Source organism: Schistocerca americana, chromosome 3 (assembly GCF_021461395.2).
Source record: "Schistocerca americana isolate TAMUIC-IGC-003095 chromosome 3, iqSchAmer2.1, whole genome shotgun sequence".
NCBI lineage: Eukaryota > Metazoa > Arthropoda > Insecta > Orthoptera > Acrididae > Schistocerca > Schistocerca americana.
The window spans coordinates 385882054-385908418 of NC_060121.1; the positions used below are offsets into that span (position 1 = coordinate 385882054).

The window sequence follows — 26365 nt, forward strand, 5'->3', positions numbered from 1 at the left end:
TGGCCTCATGACGACTAAAAACCGATGTGACTGGTGCTTTTTATGCGGTTTTTGGCTTCAGGACAATTAAAAACCGATTTTTTGGGATGGATTTACGTAACTAACAGTATCACACTTGTGCACCCATGCACATTGAGTAGTACAGTTTGTTTAACGTACACCTTAGGCATTGTTGTATGATTCATTTGCCATTTGTAGTCGAGCACTGTTAAATTGTGATGCTTATAGCGCCATCTATTGCTACATTTTGTACCTATTTATTTTTCTTCTAACCTACGTTTTCCCCCTTCTCCAATAATATTCATTTGCAGTTTGACGTCATTCTGACCAGTGGTGCTATTTCTACAGTGGTTTGAACGCTTAACTGTAATTATAATCACCCAGTTGTCCGCCCCCGGTACCTGAGTGGTCAGCGCGACAGACTGTCAATCCTACGGGCCAGTGTTCGATTGCCGGCTGGGTCGGAGATTTTCTCCGCTCGGGGACTGGGTGTTGTGTTGCCCATCATCATTTCGTCCCCATCGACGTGCAAGTCGCCGAAGTGGTGTCAAATCGAAAGACTGGCACCAGGCGAGCGGTCTACCCGACGGGAGGCCCAGCCACACGCCATTATTATTATCACCCTGTACATCAACTCCTTTGGTTGGTTTCTCCACAGAGGTTTTCCCTTTCCTTCAAAAAATTAAAAACGAAATGTTTCGCATTTGCACATTTCTATGTGTTGCCTCTGATTCGATTACGAGAAAATTGACTGACGTGCAAAATGGATTTTCTTCGTATCTTAAAGGTTCCTATCACAGCTCGATATTGAAGTGCCTATTTTTTCGATATTGGTCATAGCTACTATGATACTTTGTTATCAAGCACTCTGCAGCATACAGTTTGAAGAGTTTGTAGTCAGAAACGTTGTTCGTAGGCTACTTCACTTTTAGTTCATTTTACGTGCTACGTTGCCGTATTCTAAATGTAGCTAATACATCGAAATTGTTTCCAAAATTGGAAGGAGAGCCACATCTCACTATACTAAGGAGAAAACAGACGTTAAAGTGACTTAGTTGAGTGCGCTGGCGCTGAGAACTCTGCCTAACGGTGCCACGATCAAATAGCCTGCAGCTCAGTCGTGAAGAATTCGCGCAAGTAGACTAACGCTTCTCAAATTAGTGATCGCGATTAATTGTTGTACTTACTGCTGGAAGAAAGTGATGAAGAAGAAGACATTCCACACACCAACAGGCACATAATGGAAAAGCTAAAACATATGTCATGTTTACGACAAAGCCTGACAGAAGTTTCTTTATGACACATGAACCTACGATTATTAAACGAATATGATTCGCACTACGTAATATGTTAAAGTGAACTTATACGTCTGGGTCTAATTTGGAACACTTGTATAAATTAAATTTTAATCCAGGCTACTGTCTTCATTTGCGTTAATACATATATGTTAATTTTAGGTTGAAAACATGAATGGAGTCTGTAATGACCTTCGTGTCTACGGGACGCTAAACCAAATCTTCCTTCCTTCCTCCTATGAATGAAAATCACAGCACTGATACAAACGCTGAAACTCGTGCAGAATATCCATAAATTAAAATTTGTGGTAAGATCTTATGGGACCACGCTTCTTAGGTCATCGGTCCGTAAGCTTACACACACTACTTAATCTAAAATAAACTAACCTACGCTATTACAACACTCACACCCATGCCGAGGGAGGTCTGCAACCTCCGACGGGGGGAGTCGCGCGGACCATTACAAGACGCCTCAAACCACGCGGCTACCCCGCGCCGCAGTGTCCCATAACAGCTGTTTCTGTTGGAAGTGAAATCGATACACCAGTTTAAAGTCACAGGAAAGAAGAGTCAAGAAATATAATAAAATTGTGAAAAAAGGATAATTACAAAACAAAGTAGCTTCATTGTAAACTGAAGCTAAAACCTGTGGCAGTTCACAGCTTGCACATGTCAACAAAATTGAATTTAAAAGCTCATATGAATTCATTTCATTAGCATTTCCTTTCGTAAAAATTTTTATTTAGTCGGTTAGATTACTTTCGTTCGTTAGAATGTCAATTTCGAGACGTTGCAGTAAGCAGATATCGTTTCGCGTTTACTCTATTTCAATATGGCGTAGAGCGCAACGCTTGACTTAAAATGGAAGGCGTCGTCCTCTGCTTTCCTTTCTGTATACTCTCTATTCTGTGGTGGTGGTAAGAACCACCTGCCTATCAGAGTGGTTGGGGTGGGGCTGTAGCCCACGATGCGAGAATACCCATTCTTCAGTCATCTAGTATTTGAAGATGAAAGCACTTCCATATTTGTAAAACAAACTTTACGAAACTTTTTCTCGCTGACTACACCCACAAAATGACGAAAGTAAAAAACTTTGTCGGTTACTACATTTTCACTGTTCAAGCAGTAAAACTGTCTCATAATGCATGACGTTTTAGTTCATTATTTCTTTTCCATTAACTGTATTCACTGCATATTTTGCAGTCACTATTCACATATACCCATGAAAGTACCGGATAAATTACATCATTGCACGACACTTTGTTCAGGAGGTACGACGTCGTAAACACAGAATGTGTGGAAAACTATTACATCAAGCAAGACTTTAAAATTTATCACATCGTTGCTACTGACTCAACTCGCAACACTTTTCGCAGGCATCATCCACATTTGCCATTGAATGTACCTACAAATATATCGTTGTACCACACGTAGTTCAGGAGCTATGACGTCAAATATTGAGATGCGTGAAAAACTGCCACGTCATGCATGGCGTTTTAATTTATTATTTATTTGCCCTGGCTCTATACGCGACACATTCTGCAGCCAGTATTCACATATGCCGCTGAATGTATCTGCAGAATTATATCATTTTAATATTATAAATGCGAAAATAATTCTCTCCTTTACGCTTTCACGATTAAATCGCTGAACCTATTTTGATAAAATTTAGTACGGAGATAGCTTGGACGCTGAGGAACAACATAGGCTACTTTATAAATTCTGTAATATTCATATTCATTGAAAGAGCTGTTTACTCTGACTTTCGAACTTTATCATATTTGTGAAAATGCTTTTAATGTTGATATCTTCTTCGTAATACGACTCAACATAATAAATACAGTGTTTATATAACCTTCTACGAGTTTAATCCATACTTTCATACTAATATGAGTCACAAACCCGTCACACTTTAGCCACTGAGCGTTGTGCGTACCTTATAACATCTTTCTTGCGTTCGAATTCCCGCGAATATCTCATGAACACGCCATTGGGTAGCGCAGGGTACTTATAAGGCAGTAGCCGTGAGCAATGCCGGGATTGTGAGTTCGGAAAGAAAGAGACAGAGAGAGAAAGTCGGTAGTGCATCAGACTCTTAATCTCAGGGTCGTTTGTTCGATCCCCGCGTTGGGCGTCGCAGAATTTTGTTTCCACGCTGATGCTAGCTGTCTCCTCTCTCGTGAGCCTTGCGTAATGGACGTAACCGCTTACGACGTTGCCTAGCTGCGTATCAATATCAGAGGCATAGTATTTGAAGCTGAAAGTGATTCGTAAAGCGAAATAAATGTGTTGTTTTGGAATTGTAAGTGTATATTGGTATCGTATGAGATGTGTAGAAAAACAGCAGCTGTGCTCATTAAACGCAAATAATGGTCGCAAATATGGTGCGTTTTCAGCTGAAGGGCTACTAGTACGTAAGAACGAAGTACCCGAAAATTGAGCTAGGAGGCAATACAAAGGAAAAAAAGTTGGTAGAGCGGTCGACTGTAGCAGAAGATTCCCAGTTATTCATAGGTCGCTGGTTCAAATCCGGCCCAGAGGACTGTTTTTTCTAATCTCAGGAGCAAAGAGGCTCCAAAGCATGCCCACTGAGTCAGGACTTTCCTATCTTTTAAACATATTTTAAAGGACATTCATTTGCTCAGCTTGTAATAGCTAGCTGATAATCAAGGGATTCGTAGCCTTCGTAGGATAAAAAAAAATTATTATGTGGTTAGCGTAACTGTTCCACGCTCAGGGATTCCCATGTTCAGTTCCCCCTGGAGTTGCATTTTTTTTCTGCTCGCGTTTTAATGTTCATGTTGTTCACATCATCATTTTATCATCGTCCACGTGCAAGTCACCGAAGTTGCGTCAGATACAAAGATTTACACCAACTCCCGAATATCCCAAACGGGCTCTCTAGGCCAATAAAGCGACGCGCACATCTCATTTCATTTTACTGATACGCGAGCGTAGCCGTGGGTAGCAGCTACCATACAGTGCTTGCACAGTCCTCAACGTGTTTAATCCACGCCAATCCACATTTCCATACTTAAATTATAAATGCGATAGTAACTCTGTTACAGTTCCACGAATAAACCACTGAAATTTGACGTGAGATAGCTTCAGTCCTGATAAAGAAGATAGGCTACTTTACTTTACAAACTATGTAGTACGAGATATTTATTGATTTGAAAAACATTACGCAAATTAACAAAAATATTTACTCTTTGAAAAAGCCATTTACTGTTCCACTTTTAACTTTATCGTCGTTGTGAAAATGCATTTATTGTTTGATAAGGTCTACGTAGTATAATTCAACATAATCAATACAACGTTTGTCCAATTCTCAACGTGTTTAATCCATACTTCCATGTTGTTGTTGTGGTCTTCAGTCCTGAGACTGGTTTGATGCAGCTCTCCATGCTACTCTATCCTGTGCAAGTTTCTTCATCTCCCAGTACCTGCTGCAGCCTACATCCTTCTGAATATGCTTAGTGTATTCATCTCTTGGTCTCCCTCTACGATTTTTACCATCCACGCTGCCCTCCAATACTAAATTGGCGATCCCTTGATGCCTCAGAACATGTCCTACCAACCGATCTCTTCTTCTAGTCAAGTTGTGCCACAAACTCCTCTTCTCCACAATTCTATTCAATACCTCCTCATTAGTTATGTGATCTACCCATCTAATCTTCAGCAATCTTCTGTAGCACCACATTTCGAAAGCTTCTATTCTCTTCTTGTCCAAACTATTTATCGTTTCACTTCCATACATGACTACACTCCATACAAATACTTTCAGACTAATATCAATATTATTAATTGCGAAAGTAACTCTCTCTGTCACGTTTTCACGATTCTACCAGTGAATCGATTCCGGTAGTATTTGGTATGGAGAGAGCTTGAACCCTGAGGAAGACCATGTCTTACTTTAGAAAGTAGTATCTTTTTGAGTATTATTAACATTTTTAAATATAGAGTATACCAGTGGTATGCAAACGATGCTGGCGGGGTGGTGGGGGACTCTTAGTATCTATAGATAATTCCGTGACAGTGCACATCCAGTGCTGTTATGCACTGGTTTCTGATATTGAGTTCCTACACCACCTTGCATAACTGGAGACTTTTGGTGGAGATCCGACAAGAAAATCTGGCGGTAAGCCCGCGAAATATATTTAGAACTATTACTAGAAGCCTCGCAAACGTAAGTCCGATTTAAGACATATACTATATCATCAAAAGTATCCGGACACCCCCAGAAACGTACGTGTTCATTTTAGGTGCATTGTGCTGCCACGTACTGTGGCCTCAGTAGTCATTAGACATCGTGAGAGAGCAGGATGGGGCGCTCCGCGGAACTCACGGACTTTGAACGTGGTCAGGTGATTGGGTGTCGCTTGTGTCACACGTCTGTACGCGAGATTTCCACACTCCTAAACATCCCTAGGTCCGATGTTTCCGATGTGACAGCGAAGTGGAAACGTGAAGGGACACGTACAGAACAGTCCGACCTCGTCTGTTGACACAGAACCGCCGACAGTTGAAGAGTATCGTAATGTGTAGTAGGCAGACATCTATCCAGACCGTCACAGAGGAATTCCAAACTGCATCTGGATCCACTGCAAGTACTATGACAGTTAGGTGGAAGGTGAGAAAACTTGGATTTCATGGTCGAGCGGCTGCTTATAAGCCTCACATCACGCCGGTAAATGCCAAACGACGCCTCGCTTGGTGTAAGGAGCGTAAAAATTGGACGATTGAACAGTGGAAAAACGTTGTGTGGAGTGACGAATCGCGGTACACAATGTGGTGATCCAATGGTCGGGTATGAGTATGGCAAATGCCCGATGAACGTCATCGGCCAGAGTGTGTAGTGCCAACAGTAAAATGCGAAGGCGGTGGTGTTATGGTGTGGTCGCGTTTTTCATGGAGGGGGCTTGCACCCCTTGTTGTTTTGCGTGGCACTATCACAGCAGAGGCCTACATTGCTTCCCACTGTTGAAGAGCAATTCGGGGATGGCGATTGCATCTTTCAACAAGATCGAGCTCCTGCTCATAATGTACGGCCTGTGGCAGAATGGTTACACGATAACAACATCCCAGTAAGGGACTAGCCTGCACAGAGTCCTGACCCAAATCCTATACAACACCTTTGGGATATTTTGGAACGCCGACTTCGTGCCAGGTGGGGAAGGAAGAGATTGACAGAGGTTGGGTAGAGGGGTGTGAACAGAGAGAGGGGAGAGGAAGAAGTGGACAGAGAAAGGAAAGAGGAGGAGATGGACACAGACAGGGGCGGAAGAGACAGGCAGAGATTGGGAAGAAGGAGATGAACAGACTGAGGGGGAGGAGAAAATGGACATAGAACGGAAAGAAGAAGGGACAGAGAAGGATTAAATGAGACTGACAAATGGAGGTAGAGGATGAGTTGGAATTAGGGAGGGGTGGAGAGGATGGACAGAGGGGGAGGAGCATACGGACAAAAATAGAGGGGGGAGGAGACGGAGATGGACATGTAGTGGAAAGGGAGGAGGAGACTTAAAAAGAGAGGGTGAGGAGGATTTGGAATTGAGAGGGAAGTAGCAGATGGACAGATGGGCAGGAGTAGATTGATAGAAGTGGGGGGTGGAGGAGGTGGACAGAGAGAGGGGGCTGGTGAAGATGGACAGAGAGAGGAAGAAGGAAGAGTTGAACGAATAGAAGATTGGAATGAACACATACCCAGGCAATGCCAGGTACTCAGCTAGCATAATATATTATAGCCAATACATTTTATTTATACACTGTTTAGTAAACTGAGTCTAATTGCGTTCTGTTCATTAAGAGGTCTGAGAGCTCATTAGGTGCGAACTAACTGATTATCACCAGTGTTGGACATCGAATCCCAGCTACCTCCATTGTACCACTTAGTTAACCGCTACAGCAGAAAAGTCGTAAGTATTCCCACGCCATGTACAGTGGATAGTGTCCTCGTTGCAGGTATTGGCCTGGGGCTGGTGATGCCCGCGGCCTTCACGTGCTTCAACAGCTACTTCGAGCGCAGGAGGACGTTCGCCATGGGCCTGGTGCAGCTGGCGGTCGGTCTGGGCACGGTCGGCATCCCGTTCATGGCTCAGCAGCTGGTCGCCGCCATAGGCTTCAGGACCACGCAGGGCGTGCTGTGCGCCATCAGCGCCTTGCTGTTTCCTGGAATTGCAGTGATGAGGCCAATTAAACACGCGGAAAAGCGTGATGACCGCGGAAGCAGGCTAAACCCCGTGTCACAAAACAGTAAAACAGTGGAAACTTTCGCAGAAAAGGAGACCGATACCAAAAATGGTCCGGCGGTAGATTACGCGGACAGGAATATCATTAACGCACAGAAGATGAAACCTGAAAATCATAGTAGCCCAGATGTGTTGGGCAATGATGTCAAATCATTAGAAAAAGAAAAGCAAGATCTTCTGGAAAAGGAAACAAACTTTACGGTAAGAATTTCAAACAGGTAAGTCATTATTAAAACTTATCACTCACATAAAATAGTAACCAAAATCTGGTGCACACAGACGGTTCTAGAAACAGTAGTAGCTCTTTATTCTTGCATAATATCTACGGCTGGCGCCGCTTCTCCGCAACTAGTCGCCATCTTCTTCTGTCTTGACTTCCCCCATCATTCATATTCTTTGCTTCCACAGTTATACCTATCCATATTCATCCATTGTCGGATTAAGTCATTTCTTGTCCTACCCAAGATAGTACAGCTTGAGTTTCGTCTTAAATAATCCATCTCAGTGGTAAGAGCTTTTTTTTTTTACGTCTCACGCTTCTGCTCCATACAAAACTACACTCCGGTCTACAGTCTTATACACTCTCTTCTTCGTTGTTCTTTTTATCTTTTTGTTCCACAGAGCAGAGTTCATTGCCCTTGTTACAACTCGTCCTTTATTAATCCTACTTAGGATTCCATCATTACTTCTGCCCTGTTTATTAAACAATACTCCAAGATATTTTGCAGTTTCCATATCTACAATTACTTCTCCATCCAAATTATTTACTTTTTCCGTTCCAACAAACAAGTACTCATACTTCTTCGTATTCATCTTCAGGTCAGACTTATTGCACTCCTCTTTAAGTGTCCTTATCATTTACCTGAGATCATTTCCACTTTCTACTTGTACAACCTTTCATCTACAAAATACAGGCAAAATCTGTTGCTGTTCTCAACTGTCACTCCCATAACCTGGAATTTTCTGTGCCAAGTCTGAAAGAAGAGACCCATATCCTGGTGCCTTTTTCATCTTAAGGCTCCTCACAGCCTGCTGAAAATCTTTTATATCTCAACGTCATAACTCCTCCTGTTGCAGCATCTCGCAACTATGTGAAAACTCAGGCCGATTTTCCTGGAATAAGTTCTTAAAATGCGTTTCCCATTGACAATGACTAATAATATTATGATGTTGCTCGTCACTAGTTGACACTCGCATTGACTTGATCGTTCTTCATGCTTCAGCTCTACGAACCTCACCAACCATCCTCTCTACATTTCCACCAATTTCTTCTCACGCCTTGTTTTCCTTTTTAACACTTCTCTTTTTACTACCCTGTATAGAGTCCTGTATCTGTCTCTGACTGTCATTCAGATTCAGGGTCCCTGGCTGGTCAGCATATTGCGACCTCTTCTGTTCGCCATCATGTTAGAACAACATGAAATTCATGCCTTATAAGAGTCGTGACTAAATACGGGAATAAGATTTCAAACAAAGAAAATTACATTACCAGAGTACCAAATTTTAATAATGATACCCTGAGCTTTGGCAATACGTTGTTCACATCAAGGCATCAAAGTAGAGAAGGCATTTCTTCTGGGAGGTTAACGCCCCTTCGACGTGTTGGTCATTGGAGACAAAGTACACAGATTGATTCGACTAGGATGGCGAAGGAAATTATTCTTACCCATGGATTAGAAGAAATTCTTTCATTTGCCTTTGACGATTGAGCAAAAGTTTGAAACACCAAACTGGAATAACAAGACAGAAAACTTCTCTGTGTCAAAAATTAACCCACTATCATTACCACTATTTCACTTTACACAGTAACAGTTTGGTATTTGGATCTTTTGCGTCAGCTTCTAATATATTTCAAAAAGAGCAAATACGAGGCTCGCAATTATTTAATTAAGTAGACTAACAGAAGTATTATGGTCATGAGAATATTTTGATTTCGTTTTGAACTACAATTGTCAAATGAAAATATATAAGATCCATTGTTGAATCAAAGACTTGCTGCGTGACTAGGACATCTAAACTCTTTTGAAATCAAACACAAAATAATTAACACATGCGTTCCCAAATTACTGCATTAACACAGTTGAGCAACACACAGAACGCTTTATAAAGAGGTAAAATGTGTCACCAAATATGAAGCTTCTGCCTCAGATCTACTGGGCTGGGTGCTAGCTTGTTAACAGAGCTACGTATGTGGTGAATTTATTTGGTCTGCTTATCACAAAGTGCTGGCGCCTCACTACTTTGTTGGTGCATTAGTCGTCCGCGTTAGTTCTTTGGAGTGGGGATAACGGACAGCGATCCCCTGTCGTACCCGTGTTAAATGGTCGGCATATGACAGGTGAACTGGCATCCCACTAGCGCCGTAATGTAACAATAACCGCCCCACTGCCGAGTGGGTATGGACCAGTTGCAAAATATGACTAGTAGCTGCGTCTGCTCAGACACTGAAGATTTAGTGGTTGATTGGCAAGACACCAAATTTGTGATTTTCGATTTTCACTGTACAACACACAAAGCTACTTGCATAGTGTGTCTTGTAAGACTCCGTCACACGTGTGCAAGCCAAAGAGGCTAATACATGCAAGCCCACTTAACTGCCACCCAAGTCACATTGCGATTCGTCAGTGCTCAATGCAGCGCGATCTCATCTCATCTCATTTAATTATAATTCTGACAGTGTGTCAGAATGGGGGCGACCGGAAGTGCAATAAACAAAGAAAAAAATTTCAAAAAGCCAATGTCGCTAGTAAAGGATTTATTTCGATAACCGGTTTCGGTAAGATTATGTTACCTTCATTTGTATCTGCAATGGGTAGAATCAAGTTGACAGGATAAATAGGGTTGCAAGTCAAGTACAACAATATACAAACTTAATTGTTCGTACGCTAGGAAAAGTAACATAACTTACGCACTACAAATTCGCATGAGCTCCTCCAACTGTGCTTTGTTTTGTGTCACATCTCGAATATTCATATGAAGATCACGAAAATCAACGGATATCGGAATGTCAAATTTAAAATAAAGAGTATGTACAAACATAAGAATAGAGGGCCGAACCAAGTCCTCGTGATTATACAACAGCTCCCTACAGACTGAGATGCGACCACATCTACTGTTTGATAAATCCATCAGGTGGTACTGCGGTAGCACAATTTGGATATACAACACCAAATAATTGTTAATATGCTAATTGAAGAAAGAAATTTGAAAAAAACGTTATTTACATACAATCCAAATCAAACTCCTTGCGATATTAAAACAACATTTCTTTTATAAAATGTTTTAGGGAATTCTTAGCAGACTCCATTCTATAAACATGTAAAATTGGTTTATATAATCAGTTTATGAAGTAATCCAGGTAGTAATGAAGCCAAACATTCCTCATACTGCATAACATACTTTGGTAAAACAGGCTCCAAATCGTCAAATTTGTGTTTAGAACAACAAACTCAGAAACTAAATCTACTATGTGTTCATACAAAATAGAACCTTACACAACTATAGTTGACATAAGGCATAAACGAAAACTCCTGACTGGGAATTGTTTTGCCATTTACACCTGTCATTTCCTCTTTCCCATTGGTGCATCTGGTGCGCTGTTTGCCCGGCCATATTTCCCGCTGACACGCTACTGACATCTCTACACCAGCTCAACGATGTGTTCTAAAACAGTACCGTAAAAAGTGGTATGAACGCCTCTAGTTACAATTCTTTCATAAAAGTTACTTGTTACCTGTATATATTCCAACACTAGTTGTTTTACTATAACACAACTGTGACTACATTTTCTTTCCTCTATAGTCACTTTCCAAGATTTAATATTAGACAGTGATTGAGAACTGTTTCTTCACTTACTCCAATTACAGTTTCCAGCCCCTTGATGAGCTTCGCACTTTCTTTTTGCTGAAAGGTTCCCTGCTAGCATGCTACCAACCTCACTAAAGCTGTGGCTCTGAGCGCTATGGGACTTAACATCTGAGGTCATCAGTCCCCTAGAACTTAGAACTACTTAAACCTAACTAACCTAAGGACATCACACACATCCATGTCCGGGGCAGGATTCGAACCTGCGACCGTAGCGGTCGGTCGGTTCCAGGCTGAAGCGCCTAGAACTGCTCGGCCACCTCGGCCGGCCACTACAGCTGTCTTGAGATTAGTTCCCAAATTTCCCAACCATAGCGCCACTTATCGCTGGTGTAAATTTATTTTATTTATCATTAGTTTTTTATATATTATCTATTACCCAGTTTGTGTGCAGTTACATTTTCGTTTATGCCTTATGACAACTGCAGTCGTATAAGGTTTTGTTTCATTATTTCATCGTACTTTGCCCCCACCCTGAGACGATTTTCAGGCGCTACGAATCACATTTAAGCATTTACGAGCTCTTTTTATACTGATGCATTCATCATTGTATTACATACTGTTCTTGTATTTTTTTAGGACCACAGTAACATGCTGCATGCATGTTATGTTGACATTCGTAGACAATGCGATGATTATAAGCGTATACCACTTTTTGTCTTTAATTTTCAAATTTTTTAAACTTTTCGTTCCTAATTTTCACAGCCATATGTAGCTTCTACTTATCTGTGGTACATTTTTTTTATGTACAGCCTTCTGAAAAAGCGTACTCAATGCCTGAAATCGCTTAAAGTAATAAAATTTCGATACATACAACTACAGCAACTACAATTATTGAAAATTGATAAAATACTAAATTTTAGCACTGCTGCTGTAGCTAATTGCCGTTTTTTACTCGGTTATTAGTAAAAAATTCATTAAACACTTTTTATAACCGAGTACAAACAAATACCAAAAAATACCGGTTATGCAGAACTAAAATTCCGGTATCTGTTTTAACCGGTCGGTTTTTCCCATCCTTATTTTCCAGCAGTACCCTGCATCTACCGTCGACAATAAACGATGGCTGACAATTTCATCTCTTGTATAAATTCCACACACGTTAATACTGCCAGAGCAGAGCCCAGCTGGCTAGTGGGATACATCACTTCAGGAATTTCTGCACGCCCTCAACATATAGTGAGCGTTTATTGCGATCGTCACTAGAGGAAAACCGCGACCTTACTTCTGGTGTACTCCGGTGATAGTCCTCCACCAGTAGTTACCGTTCCGTCCCGAAATCTACAGAGAGCAGAGGTCCACGTGAGGGGCGAGCTGCACTATGACTCGCTCATGCGCTGTTATAATACGAGACAGATTTCGGACGGATACTAATGCTCACGGAATTTGACTCTAGCTGCAGCAGATTCCACCGAATCAAGGCACTGACAGTATAATCTCGGCGCAATATTGTGGTATTTAATGGAGCACAGCAATACTTCTGAGGCAACCGTGACCTGTTCGTACTCAGACATTCTGATATTTCACGTCTTCTCCATTCTGCACTCGACACGCGCCGACCATCAGTGCTACCAGTACAAAATCTACAATAAGTACAGTGACACACGCACTTAAGGAAACGAATCAGATTCTTATGTTTTACTTGCAACTAATTTTCTCCTAGATACTTTACGATTACAACTGTTTCTTGTGACTGATAGCCAAACTACGTGATCAAACAATTATAGACATTTCCGCCTATTTTTCATAATATGTGCCATTTGATTACATTAAGAATTAACTGCAAGACCCAAGTATATATCTTTTGCGAGTTTCCGAGCATTAATCTTTTTTTTTTGTAAGACTTGCTTACTTTCAAAAGCACTGTGGACTAAGAGCGTCATAGAGCCTTACGCACAGGGTCTGGGCAGAAGTACGGGAAAATCACAAACATATCACATTACCATGTCTAATAGTGTGTAGGAAACCCGTTGGCTTTCAGAATAGTTTCCAGTCATACCATTCTTTCTGCAAAATAGTGGCAAGTTCAGGTATAAATGATGCAGCTGGATAGCAATCATACTGCAATCTCTCCAAAGCAGACCACAAAGCCTCAAAGACATTGACACCTAATGACTGTGGTAGCCAGGGGAGATGCGATAATTCATCTTCGTGCTCACAAAACCAGTCACGGATGATGCGAGTTGTGTGAATATCACCGCTGGGGAACAGACATTGTACTCTGGAATGGACCAGATCAGTCAAAATGGTGACATAATCTTTGGCGGTAATGCGACCTTGCATCCACCATACGAGCCCCAACAATTTGCTCCACGTTCAGATTCACTTATCTCCGACATAATGCGCTCACAGCTACACAAAACACTGCTCTGACCACTACCGACAATTGAAACGTATAGTGGCCATTGTACAGGTGCCGTTGAGGACCAAATACAACAGCGAAACCTGCAGTCTAGGCTAGACTATACTTACGTTCAAGCATTCATTTCGTACGGCATTTCCATATTTTTTGACGAACCTCCGTATTTTTGAGCAGTAACGGTCCTGTAACGTTCTTTGAGGATACAACCAAAGCTAAATTTGATCTGGTGATTTCTCTTAGTGCTCAGTTCTGTTGCCTAGGAAGTATGCAATCTGGTGATAAAACCAGTCCACTATTTCTTGAGCTCATATTTTGCTCCCTAGGAGTCAGCTGAAAATTGCAACGATCGCATTACGAAAGTCAAAGAATACAGAATCAATTTCGCCGCCGCTTTCAGGTGCCTTTTGGATCTCATGGACAAATACTGAGCATCCCTTAATGTATTTCAGATCTATCTATGGAACTTCTAAAATCCGTATTTATTTTAACACACGCGTTTCGTTTTTTTTTTTTTATTTAAAAATCGTCATGGTTACATGTTGGCCTATTTTCGGCATACACTTAGAAGTAACGTCTGCATGTATAATTCTAAGTAATTACGCTGCAACTGTGAACACAACTGTGTCATGGAAGCATATAGCTGAAGACTTCAAGCCATGGAAAATCCTACAGAAAGCAGCCATCAAGCAGACGATGCCGAATGACCACACGAGCGCTAAACAAACACATCTATCGGTCCAGTAGCACTATATTTCACTTTTGTGGGGAGCTCTAAAATTCCCTTTTAAACTTCTAGGATGTGTAGAGGGCACTGAGTAGATAATATTTCGAAATGGAACTCATGTCTGCAAACGTACTGTTTCCGTGCTACAACCATTTGAATACACGCCGTCGGCCGTGTGACCGAGCGGTTCTAGGCGCTTCAGTCTGGAACTGCGCGACCGCTACGGTCGCAGGTTCGAATCCTGCCTCGGGCATGGATGTGTGTTATGTCCTTAGGTAAGCTAGGTGTAAGTAGTTCTAAGTTCTAGGGGACTGATGACCTCAGATGTTAAGTCCCATAGCTCTCAGAGCCATTTGAAAACATGCCTGTAAGGCGACCCCTTTTACAAGTAATTTAATAGGCGTGGCTCGGTACATCATCAACATCGAAGTGGTTGGTGGTTGATTGGGGGGTGAGGACCAAACAGCGAGGTCGGTCCCATCGGATTAGGAAAAGATGGGGAAGGAAGTCGGCCGTACCCTTTCAATGGAACCATCCTGGCATTTGACGGATGCGATTTAAGAAACAACGGAAAACCTAAATCAGCCGATGGCCGGACGCGGGTTTGAACCGTCGTCCAGTACATCACTTGTTTTATAATTCCAATCATTAATAACCAAAGAAACAGACATGAAACGTATCAGTTTTCCCAGACTCTATTGTTTACAGTTAAACTTACCGTTTTTATCATTTTCAAAAGAGGGTTAGCATTCTGATCCACTGGGAGCAAGGTTCGATGTGGCGACCACCAAGTTCGGTGCACACATTGTATCTGCGAATACTGTTTTGGTACACACGCTCTTTCACACCTGGCGTCTCTGCAGTCTATTCTGCTGCGACCACAATTCGTGCTACCAAATCTTCTTCTGTCTGTACAGGTGTTTCATCAACCAAACTCTTCATTCAAACCATCGACCACGCGAATGAGGCTCGGACTACGACAGTGAGGTAGTACAGACACCAAACAACGTCAGCCGATCCGACATAAGCACCGTCGCCCCCCTGCCCCCTGCCTTGCTCGGCCTACCACCATTCCCACCCATACCTACCCGCAGTTGAGTTGGCGTAAGTTGATTCCTGTCAGCTGGCAGCCCCCTTGTCAGTTCTCAACTATGAAGCGCAAACTGCTGCAGGCTACAACACTAGTAGTCTACAGAGCTCCGGCAACACAGAGGCGTTGCTATAGAAAAGTTTATAAAACCGCATAATGTGATTGGTTGTAGCAGGCACGCGAAGTTGCTCCACCCAGTCCATTGGAACTGTCAAGGATTCTCTTGCAGCGACTCGAATACAGCAAACACATTTTCAAACGGCTTAGCAGGAAAACGATACGTTTCAGAATATGGATTCCAACTCAAAATATTGTCTATTCAGTCCCCTGTACAAGTCCTAGAAGTTTTTAAGAGGAATTTTAGAGTACCCTGTATAATTAAAAAATAGCGAACCTTTTCTTTGATGTGAATGAATCGTCCCTGACAGTAGTTAACATTCAGAATAATGGTTTGTACACACATAATGTCTTTTCATAGCTTATGTCACAATACAGGTTTGTGGTGGGGAGGAATGTGTATGAATTCACGAATTTCTGGTTGCAGGACGAGAACAGCGGCAGCAAGAGGGTTCAGCGCAAGGACGCCAGATGGCAGCCACGAGTCTCCGTCACCAGTGTGTCCAGCCTGCCCTTCCCAGACGCTGTGGTCACCACGCCCAAGAAAGCGTCTAAAAGGTTGTAATTCCACCTACTCGATTACTAACTCGAATGCGGCATGTTTGACACGAGAGATATCGGAAATCTGAGTTCAACTCGAGAGCGAAAAAATATGGGCTCCTCTAAAGGAGACACTGGTACCCTAACCGTAAGTGTCTTCTCCATGAAGGTGCGTAACGTATTTGTAGTCCTCAGCATGATAGAGAACGTTCAGGGATTTGGAAGGAATAGAATTGTTCTGAATTGTTGGCTCAAAGTAGTCTGTCTCTCTGTCTGCCTGGCAGCGAAGGGTGCGAATTTGGTTTGCGAAGATTTTTCTAAGGGTCTAATGGGATGTGAGAGGGAATGGGGAGACAGCAGCCCTCATACGACCTTCCCCAGTTACACCCGTGGACTTTAATAAGTACAATAGTAAGCTTGTTTAAGAAAATCTGCCACATTTTTCTGTTTAGATTTGACAGATTACTGTAGTCTGTTTCGCTGTACTGTTGTTTTGAACATGTTTCTTCAGCTCATATACAGTATCAGAATTTGAATAATCAGCATCTGTTGAAAATTTCAGAATTGCGTTCTTTACCTAGTGCTTTTAAAGATTTTGCTTATTCGGAAGACGCAAATCTTCTTCATAAAATTATCTGTTAGCTGATCGTCATCGCCATTGTTTATGCCCTTGAATGTGATGACACAATCGCTGACAAAGTTGTCATCCGTGGGATGATACATGCACACATTTATAATTTCGTTATAAATAGTTATAATACAACTCCGTGTACGGAGAGGCAGCTGATGTGACCGGTGTTCACCGCTTTACGGAAGGAACGCTTTGGCGGATGTGCGGTAACATGGATAAGCAGAGCAGGGCATCAGCTGTTGCCATTTATAAAGTAAGGGGGGGACTTCATGACTAAATGATTTTAAATCTTTTTATGTTTTGACGCTGAGTGCTTTCGAAGTGCATTTTATGTGGGGTTAACTTAGACAGCCAAATGATGGGAGCCTGAATCCTGAAACGCTTTGCTGTGGACTATGTTCCTAACATTAGCGGTTGCGTGCTAAAATATTTATAACGATTCCCTTAACAACCGCTAACTCCTGTGCTTAAGATGGCAAATATTAGAACACTTATAATTTATTATAAGTCGTAAACACCAGAATACCGCATATTGTTCCAAATAGTCGTTCCCGAGTGTTTCCATATGGTGGTAGCACGTATTGGCTGGAAGCTAGCCGATACACTCTTTTCCATCGTGGGTGGTTAATAGCTGTGACATAGCAAACTGGGAGATGTAGTACAGGAGTGTACCCTACCAGAACAGTACGCAGATGTCTGACTTTTGTGCACCAGGGGACTATATACAGAGAACTCGTCATCCCATATGCGTTGGGAGCTGTACTTCGTGGAAAGCTGTAGTCAACTGAGTGCAGAAATTTGACTAGGACGAGAAAGAATCTCAATCAAGTAACCTCCTGGTAAGACTGTTGAGTTTTCCTGTTCTGTCACAGCACAAAACAAACACCTCTTCCTCTTTCTGAGCTCAACGTCTCACTCATTGTAGAGGGATGCTGACTCAGTTTTTCAGGATAGCAAATGGGAATTTGCGGTACAGAAAATATGCCAGAGATCACCAGTGTGTGTGTGTGTTTGTGTGTGTGTTTGTGTGTTGGTATGTGTAGTGAGTGAAGTGTTATGAAACAATGTGTGCGTAGTGTGTGCAGTGACTGATAGTGAGATATGAGTGAACAGTGTGGCATTAAATTATTTACTAAGTTATTTTTTAAAAAAAAGATATCTACGGATAAGTAATGCTACTACTCCTACTACCACTACACACCGCAACTCGTGGAATAAATGATCCGCAAAGACCGTCGCGTGGTAGTAGATAGTTGAATCGCAACATCATACTTCTTAAGTGGTTGAATTTTCGTAAAGTTTGTACGCACTGGGTCCGACACCGGATAGCACCAGAGTACAAATGGAATAGAAAGGGGCTAGCCATGTGTCACTTCATACAGTTTCTTGAAGAAGGATGTGGTTGGCTACTGCAAATCATCACATGGGGCGAGTCACAGGTTCAGCACTACGAACCTAAGTCACAGTTAGAAATAACACGCCCCAAGCAAAGAAAAATGAGTGAAATAAAATGAGATGGTGGATTAAGGCTGTTCCTTAGACGTCACGATGAAGCTATCAAGGCAACACGTTACTACAGAACTTTTAGTATCTGCGCCAGGCCATTTGTCGCAAACGTCTTGGATTGCTGACAGCTAGTGGTCGTCTGGATCACAAAGTCCGCCCTCATGCAGCAAGACGAACTTAGGCGTTATTTCAGACTTAGCCTTCAGTGAAGTTCATCTCTTAAAAACCATGGGATGGATAATACTCGGAATACGATGAGGATATAGTCCGATAAGTCACTTGTATGCAACAGCTGCTGCAAGATTTCTATACTGCAGGATTTCAAGGTCTTGTCAAACGATGTTGTAAAGCAAATTAAATTTCAGGCTGAGTTAGTGACGTTCGTGTCACTAACCCATTTTGCGACCTATTTTCTCACCCCAGCATTTAAAATACTCGATAAAATGACTATATAGAAAAATCATTTCTCCAGCTTCCCTGGAAGCAGTTCTCTTTTAAAGATAGAACTTCAGTTGTTCTGGGAACAGAAAAAGGCTCTCATTTACAGAGTTCTCGATCTTCTCAACTAAAGATGCTCAGGGGAATGTAAATGAGGCACCTGATGATTAGTCTCGCGTACTGCGTTCCCAGTCACGCAGATGTCCCATGTCAAGTTGTCACTTATTCTTATTGAACCTTCCGCTCAGTTAATGGTGATTCCTTATCAAGTACTCGCTATTCGAATCTACAAATGTCTGCGTTCGTTCCTTTCACTAATCTCAACATTTCTGCTTTTGTTTCCGCGAAACTTAGTATTCTCATTTTGTCTTAGCGTGTCTAGCTCGTATTTCGGCCATTGATAACAATGTTTTAAAACTGCGTATATCAGTAGCCTTCACTCGCTTGAGGGTCACAACATTTTTACGTCAATCGCTATGCAAGAGCCCTGTCATTGTCGCCATATGACTTCGTCTCCTCTCACATAATTGATAATTAACGGGAGCCCTGTAGCATCCACTGGTAGAGTTTAATGCGACGAGTTATAGAATGAAGTGACACGTTCGTTTCATGTTGGCAAAGAAGACGGTAAACATGTACTTGCAAATAACCATTCACCTTGAATAACATCTCGGGCAGCTTTTATCTCCTTCTGATGAAACACTACTACCTATCCTCAGTCCACTGCACAGTTTCTGCAGACATTTTGTTGATAATGAACTGTACGGATTCGTCATCATCTTTTCTGCCATTTCTAACCAGGTAGTGGTGATGAAAGGGTCTTCCGCCATTAGAATTGCTATCTATCCTTTATTGGAAAGGACAGTCCCTTAACCAGCGTTCCTGTGTCTTCTTTTTTAATTGTCAGCTGCCATTTAATTATTTTATTGGCCTGCTCACCTTAACTATGGAAGAAATAGAGGAGATTCAACTTTTGGCGTGTTTTCAATGTTGCAACCAACATAAAAAGCAAGCTCAAATCTCAATAGGATAAGTAACATGTTTATTTCAATGTCATTAACATTTAAAAAATTTAGATAACACAAGGTCTCAACCAATTATCGATGACTTTAAATTTTCTTTTTCTTTAGTTATTGCTTATTTAGAAAAACGCTTTAATTTGGATGAATATTCTAAATTTGAAAGAAAGTCATTTCTAAAGGAGCTAAATAATTCATTTCCTCCATACAAGAGAATTGTTGATGTTATTGATGTTTCAAAGCCAAAACAAAAACTATCTTTAAATACATACAGCCTTCTCAATCAATTCATGTTAATTGAGATTAACTTTTCTGGCTCTATATGAAGCTCTAAACATTTTACAGAACTGCCAAACGTCACGTAGCAAATGATGCATAATTTTAAATAGTGTTGATCAGAAATCATGAGTATTTGAAAAATAGTTAAATATGTATTCGTTATTACTGCAACATGAACACAGTGTGCAAAAACTCTTATGTCATCTCAACCAAATGAAGAAATGGAAAATTTATGTATTCCATTAAAATTTTTGTTGTGGTCTTCAGTCTGGAGACTGGTTTGATGCAATTCTCCATGGTACTCCATCCTGTGCAAGCTTCTTCATCTTCAAGTAACTACTGCAAACTACATCCTTCTGGATCTGCTTAGTGCATTCATACCCCTGTACGGAGGGAGACCAAGAGCTGAATAACCTCCACGCTCCCCTCCAATACTAAATTCGTGATCCCTTGATGCATCAGAACATGTCCTGCCAACCGATCCCTTCTTCTTGTCAAGTTGTGCCACAAATTCCTGTTCTCCCCAATTCTGTTCAGTACCTCCTCATTAGTTACACGATCTACCCAGCCAATCTTTAGTATTCTTCTGTAGCACCACATTTCTAAAGCTTCTATTCTCTTCTAGACTAAACTATTTATCGTCCATGTTTCACTTCCATACATGGCTACACTCCATACAAATACTTTCAGAAAAGACTTCCTGACACCTAAGTCTATACCTGATGTTAACAAATTTCTCTTCTTCAGAAACGATTTCCTTCCCATTGCCAGACTAACATTCATATCCTCTCTACTTCGACCATCATCAGCTATTTTGCTTCCTAAATAACAAAACTCATTTACAACTTTAAGTATCTCATTTCCTAATCTAATTTTTTTTAGCATCACTTGATTTAATTTGACTACATTCCATTATCTTCGTTTTGCTTTTTTTGATGGTCATCTTACATCTTCCTTTCAAGACTCTATCCATTCCACTCAACTGCTCTTCCAGTTCCTTTGCTGTCTCTGACAGAATTTCAATGTCATCGGCTGACCTCAAAGTTTTAATTTCTTCTCCATGGATTTTAATTCTTACCCCGAATTTTTCTTTTGTTTCCTTTACTACTTGCTCACTATATGGACTGAATAACATCGGGGATAGGCTACAACCCTGTCTCATTCTCTTCCCTACCACTGCTTCCCTTTCATGTCCCTCGACTCTTTTAACTGCCATCTGGTTTCTGTACAAATTGTAAATAGCCTTTCGCTCCCTGTATTTGACCCCTCCCACCAGAATTTGAAAGAGAGTCTTTCAGTCAACATTGTCAAAAGCTCTTCCTAAGTCTATAAATGCTAGAAACGTAGGTTTGCCTTTCCTCAATCTATTTTCTAAGACAATTCGTAGGGTCAGTATGCCTCACGTGTTCCAACATTTCTACGGAATCCAAACCCATCATCCCCGAGGTCGGCTTCTACCAGTTTTTCCATTCGTTTTTAAAGAATTCGTGTTAGTATTTTGCAGCTGTGACTTATTAAACTGATAGTTCGGCAATTTTTACAGCTGTCAACACCTGCCTTCTTTGGGATTGGACTTACTATATTCTTCTTGAAGTCTGAGGGTATTTCGCATGTCTGATACATCGGTAGAGTTTTGTCAGGGCTGGCCCTCCCAATGTTCTAATGAAATGTTTTCTACTCTCGGGGCCTTGTTTCGACTAAGGTCTTTCAGTGCTTTGTTAAATTCTTCACGTAGTATCATATCTCTCATTTCATCTTCATCTACATCCTCTTCCATTTCCATAATATTGCCCTCAAGTACATCGCCCCTGTATAGACCCTCTATATACTCCTTCCACTTTTCTGCTTCCCTTCTTTGCTTAGAACTGGTTTTCCATCTAAGCTGTTGATATTCATACAAGCGGTTCTCTCTTCTCCAAACGTCTCTTTAATTTTCCTGTAGGCAGTATCTATCTTACCGCTAGTGATATATGTCTCTACATCCTTAGATTTGCCCTCTAGCCATCCCTGCTTAGCCATTTTGCACTTCCTGTCGATCTCATTTTTGAGACGTTTGTATTCCTTTTATTTCATCTCTCAAAGATACCCATTCTTCTTCTACTGTATTTCTTTCCCCCATTCTTCTCAATCGTTCCCTAATGCTCTCTCTATAACTCTCTACAACCTCTGGTTCTTTCAGTTTATCCAGGTCCTGTCTCCTTAAATTCCCATCTTTTTCAGTTTCTTCAGTTTTAATCTACCGTTCATAATCATTAGATTGTGGTCGGTGCCCACATCTGCCCCTGGAAATGTCTTACAATTTAAAACCTGGTTCCTAAATCTCTGTCTTACCACTATAAAATCTATTTGAAAACTTCCAGTGTCTCCAGGCCTCTACCACGTATACAACTTTCTTTCATGATTGTTAAAGCAAGTGTTAGGTATGATTAAGTTATTCTCTGAGCAAAATTCTACCAGGCGGCTTCCTCCTTCATTCCTTACCCCCATACCATATTCACCTTCTACTTTCCCTTCTCTTACTTTTCCTACTGTCGAATTCCAGTCACCCATGACTATTAAATTTTCATCTTCCTTCACTATCTGAATAATTTCTTTTATCTCATAATACGTTTCTTCAATCTGTTCGTCATCTGCGGAGCTAGTTGGCATATAAACTTGTGCTACTGTGGAAGGCGTAGGATTCGTGTCTATCTTGGCTACATTAAAGCGTTAACTAGTAGTTTATCAGCTCTCCTATTTTTTATTGATTGTGAAAGCTACTCCTGCATTACCCCTATTTCATTTTGTATTTATAACCCTGTATTCACCTGACCAGAAGTCTTGTACCTCCTGCCACCAAACTTCATTAATTCCCACTATATCTAGCTTTAATCTATCCATTTCCCTTTTTAAATTTTCTAACGTACCTACCCTATCAAGGGATCTGACATTCCACGCTCCGATCCGTAGAAAGCCAGTTTTCTTTCTCCTGATAACGACGTCCTCATGAGTGGTCGCCGCCCGGAGATCCGAATGGAGGACTATTTTACTTCCGGAATAATTTACCCAAGAGGACGCCATCATCATTTAACCATACAGTAAAGCTGCATGCTCTCGATAAAAATTATGGCTGTAGTTTCCATTAAACTTAGAAAGTAAATTATTTACAGACTGCAATTTCAAAGAAATTTCTGAATTTCCTGAAAAAATGAAAGGTAATACACATGTCCACATGCCTAAAAAATCAAAATAATTTTAAAAAATAAGAATTTTACTTTAGCTTTAGTTTTAAAAGTCCAATACTTCTAAAAGTTTTTCTACTTTTATGAACTTACATTTTATGGAACTCTAATGAATAGTCTAATAATACATCACCTACATACAATGAGTAACATATAATTACGTAATTATTCGAGTAAATTTGTGATTTTTTTAATTTTGTAGTAATTTACCATTCTGATTAATATTAATAGTATAATTACAAATAAATAATTGGCAGTGGTCACGAAGAAAAAAATAATATGAATATAATTTCTGTGATAGCGTACTTTATTTTTTCATTTATAGATACCATTATTATTTAATTTATCTATTAATAGGCAGTGAGCAGATTGTTTGTCATAAAATCAGCACACGGATCAATAATGACATGGCATTCATCGCTAAAAGTGAACAGAACTAGATCTTTTCCCCACGGCTTCACCCACATATGCATCCGACAAATGTACTGCACACACATCCTATGCCTGCTCTGGGTCCATCTCTTCTTTCATCCTGTTCGCTGTCCAGCTCATCCTCCCACCTCCGTATGTTTACCTCTTCCACCTCCTCTCTTTGTCCAACTCCTTCATCCTGCCTCTATGAGCGTGTCTTCCTCCTCCCTTCCTCTGTTCACATCCTCCTCCCTGCTCTTCCTTTTCTACCAGCACACTGTCCCACTACACCTTCACTCGGATTCCTGCATCTCTCCCGCCTCCTCCTCCCTCTCTCTGTTCACCTCCTTCTTCCCCTCTCTCTGTCCATCTCCTCCACCTCTCCCCCCATCAATGTCCACCTCCTACTCCTCCTCCACAATTCCTCCACTCCAGGCGACAGAATACACACATCAAAAAAAGTTTTGCATCACCCCAGTTCCCAGAACTCCTGAAAATAGACATTGACTGTGGATATTGCATGACAGACACAGTCCCTTTGACTGTTCAGAGATGTCACTAAACCCGCCCAAAGATGTAACCAACCATGCATGAGCAGCGCCAATTAGACGGAGAGGGTCCGATAGCCGATCAGTTCCAGTCATTCCACCAGGAATGAGGTACACGACTCGTGTTGTCTGTAGTTCACCATGCCTAGACGGTCAATACCGCGGTTCGATCGCGTCCGCATTGTCACTTTGTGCCAGAATGGCAGTCTCGGAATGAACCAAAACGATCGTGTTCAGACATGGAGAAAATTTAGCCTGGAAATCCGGGTGAGTACCTTCAAAATGACGGCGCAATTTAACTGGAACCATTGAACTGTTCGGAAGGACTCGCGAACAAATTACACACTGAGCTTTACCCTCCTTTGTCTCCATAAAGCCCATTTCTAATTAGCTTTCGTTGTACTTACGCTTCTTGGTTATTCCACTTCCACAGGATATTGGAACCAATGGACTACTTGCAGCGTTTTCACATAATAAATCCGGCTGTGGAACTTCTTTTGATTGTTCTTCCTTTGGTCTTCCTCCCTCCTCATTCATTTCAACTGGAAACTTCCATTGTTGTGAAGGCGATGGAGATACTGCACCGTTCTTCAATGATCCTGACTTCAGCCACCGATCCATGTTAGAAGTAATAAACTGGTCAAAAATCGACTTATGAAATAGATAGTGCACTGACAAAACAAGTTTAATATTCAATGATGCCTGGGGCGCATACGTACCAGCTAGCGCTGTGACTGGTCGACAAAGCTCGCTCCGCGCATGCGTAAAAGGTTTCAGCGCATCTAGCGCCGTGAGCCGGCGCACAAAAGACCCCCGTATTGTTGCGAAACAGTCAATCAGAGAAGCCGCATTCTCCGGCACTAAACTGTGTATGCTCTCACTTAGGAACCGCAAAGGCTGCTTGGGAATACGACCTGAAGTAAAAGTACACATGTTTTTCACACGAAAAAAAAGTGATGAATTTGATTTTCACATTTTTGTTCAATAATTTTACTCATTATTTTACACGATTTGGTGAAACGTGGCCGCAGACCCCCTAGAAAGATCCCTAAGGGATCCGCGGACCACACGTTGGGAAGCCCTGGTCTACAGAATGTCGACATGTTGCCTTGGCCTGCTCGATCACCAGATCTGTCTGCAGTGCAGTCGAGCGCATACGGGACATCACCGGACGGCAACTGCAGCGTCATCCGCAAATAACTGTAACCGTCCGTGTATTGACCGACGAAGTGCAACGGGCATGGAACTCCAACCCAAAAACTGACATTTGGCGCCTGTACAATGCACGCATGTGTGCATGGTTGCGTTCAACCTTATGGCGGTTACACCGGTTATGAGTGTACAGCATCTCTTATTTGCAATGGCTTATCTTACGCTTACATTAAACTTTGGTCTTGCAATGTTTGTCACTGAAATATGCTACCTACACAAATGAGTTCCCGAAATTTCGTTACTGTACGTTGATTATTTTTTATTGTGTATGTCATATCCACAGCTGGTGGCTGACGGTAGTGGACCTGTTCGACCTGAGACTGCTGCAAGACCTGCGCTGCGCCAACATCCTGGTGGGCACGGCGCTGTCGCTGTTCATCGACCTGGTGTTCTTCACGCTGCTGCCGCTCTACCTGTTCCACAAGGAGTTCTCGCGGCAGGACTCGGCGCTGTGCATGTCCGTGATGGGCATGGCCGACCTGGCAGGCCGCTTCAGCCTGGCCGTGATCGGCGCCTGCTGTTCCCCCAGCAACAGGCTCATCTTCCTCTGCAGCGCCACCGCCTCTGTCCTCCTGCGAACGTGTGAGTACTCTTCCCTCCAGGGTCACTTACCTGAGGGCAGTGTCACTATCCTATGCATCACTTTGGAAGGTGGTCAAGTTTTGTGCTGTTCTCCGTATCCAGTTCTACCATAAGCCAGTGTCGAATGAAACGTAGACTGCAACAGTGGCATACTTCAGTGGCGATAGAGTTTTATTGTTGTCCGCAGCAACGGTTTGTAAACATTGTCAATGTAGTAAGTAGCTCGCACCATAGCCCGGGAACAGATCTTTCCACTTCATGCTCTCTATGCTTTT

General features: G+C 41.8%; 1 protein-coding gene across 1 annotated transcript in view; it reads left to right on the top strand.

Moving 5' to 3' along the window:
- The window catches only part of LOC124607277 (monocarboxylate transporter 13-like), a 97152-nt gene that overhangs the window by 48887 nt on the left and 21900 nt on the right, over positions 1-26365 (top strand). The window contains exons 5-7 of the mRNA XM_047139556.1: positions 7260-7747; positions 16131-16261; positions 25792-26090. Coding sequence (XP_046995512.1) covers positions 7260-7747; positions 16131-16261; positions 25792-26090 — 918 coding nt within the window. The remainder of the gene's footprint in view (positions 1-7259; positions 7748-16130; positions 16262-25791; positions 26091-26365) is intronic.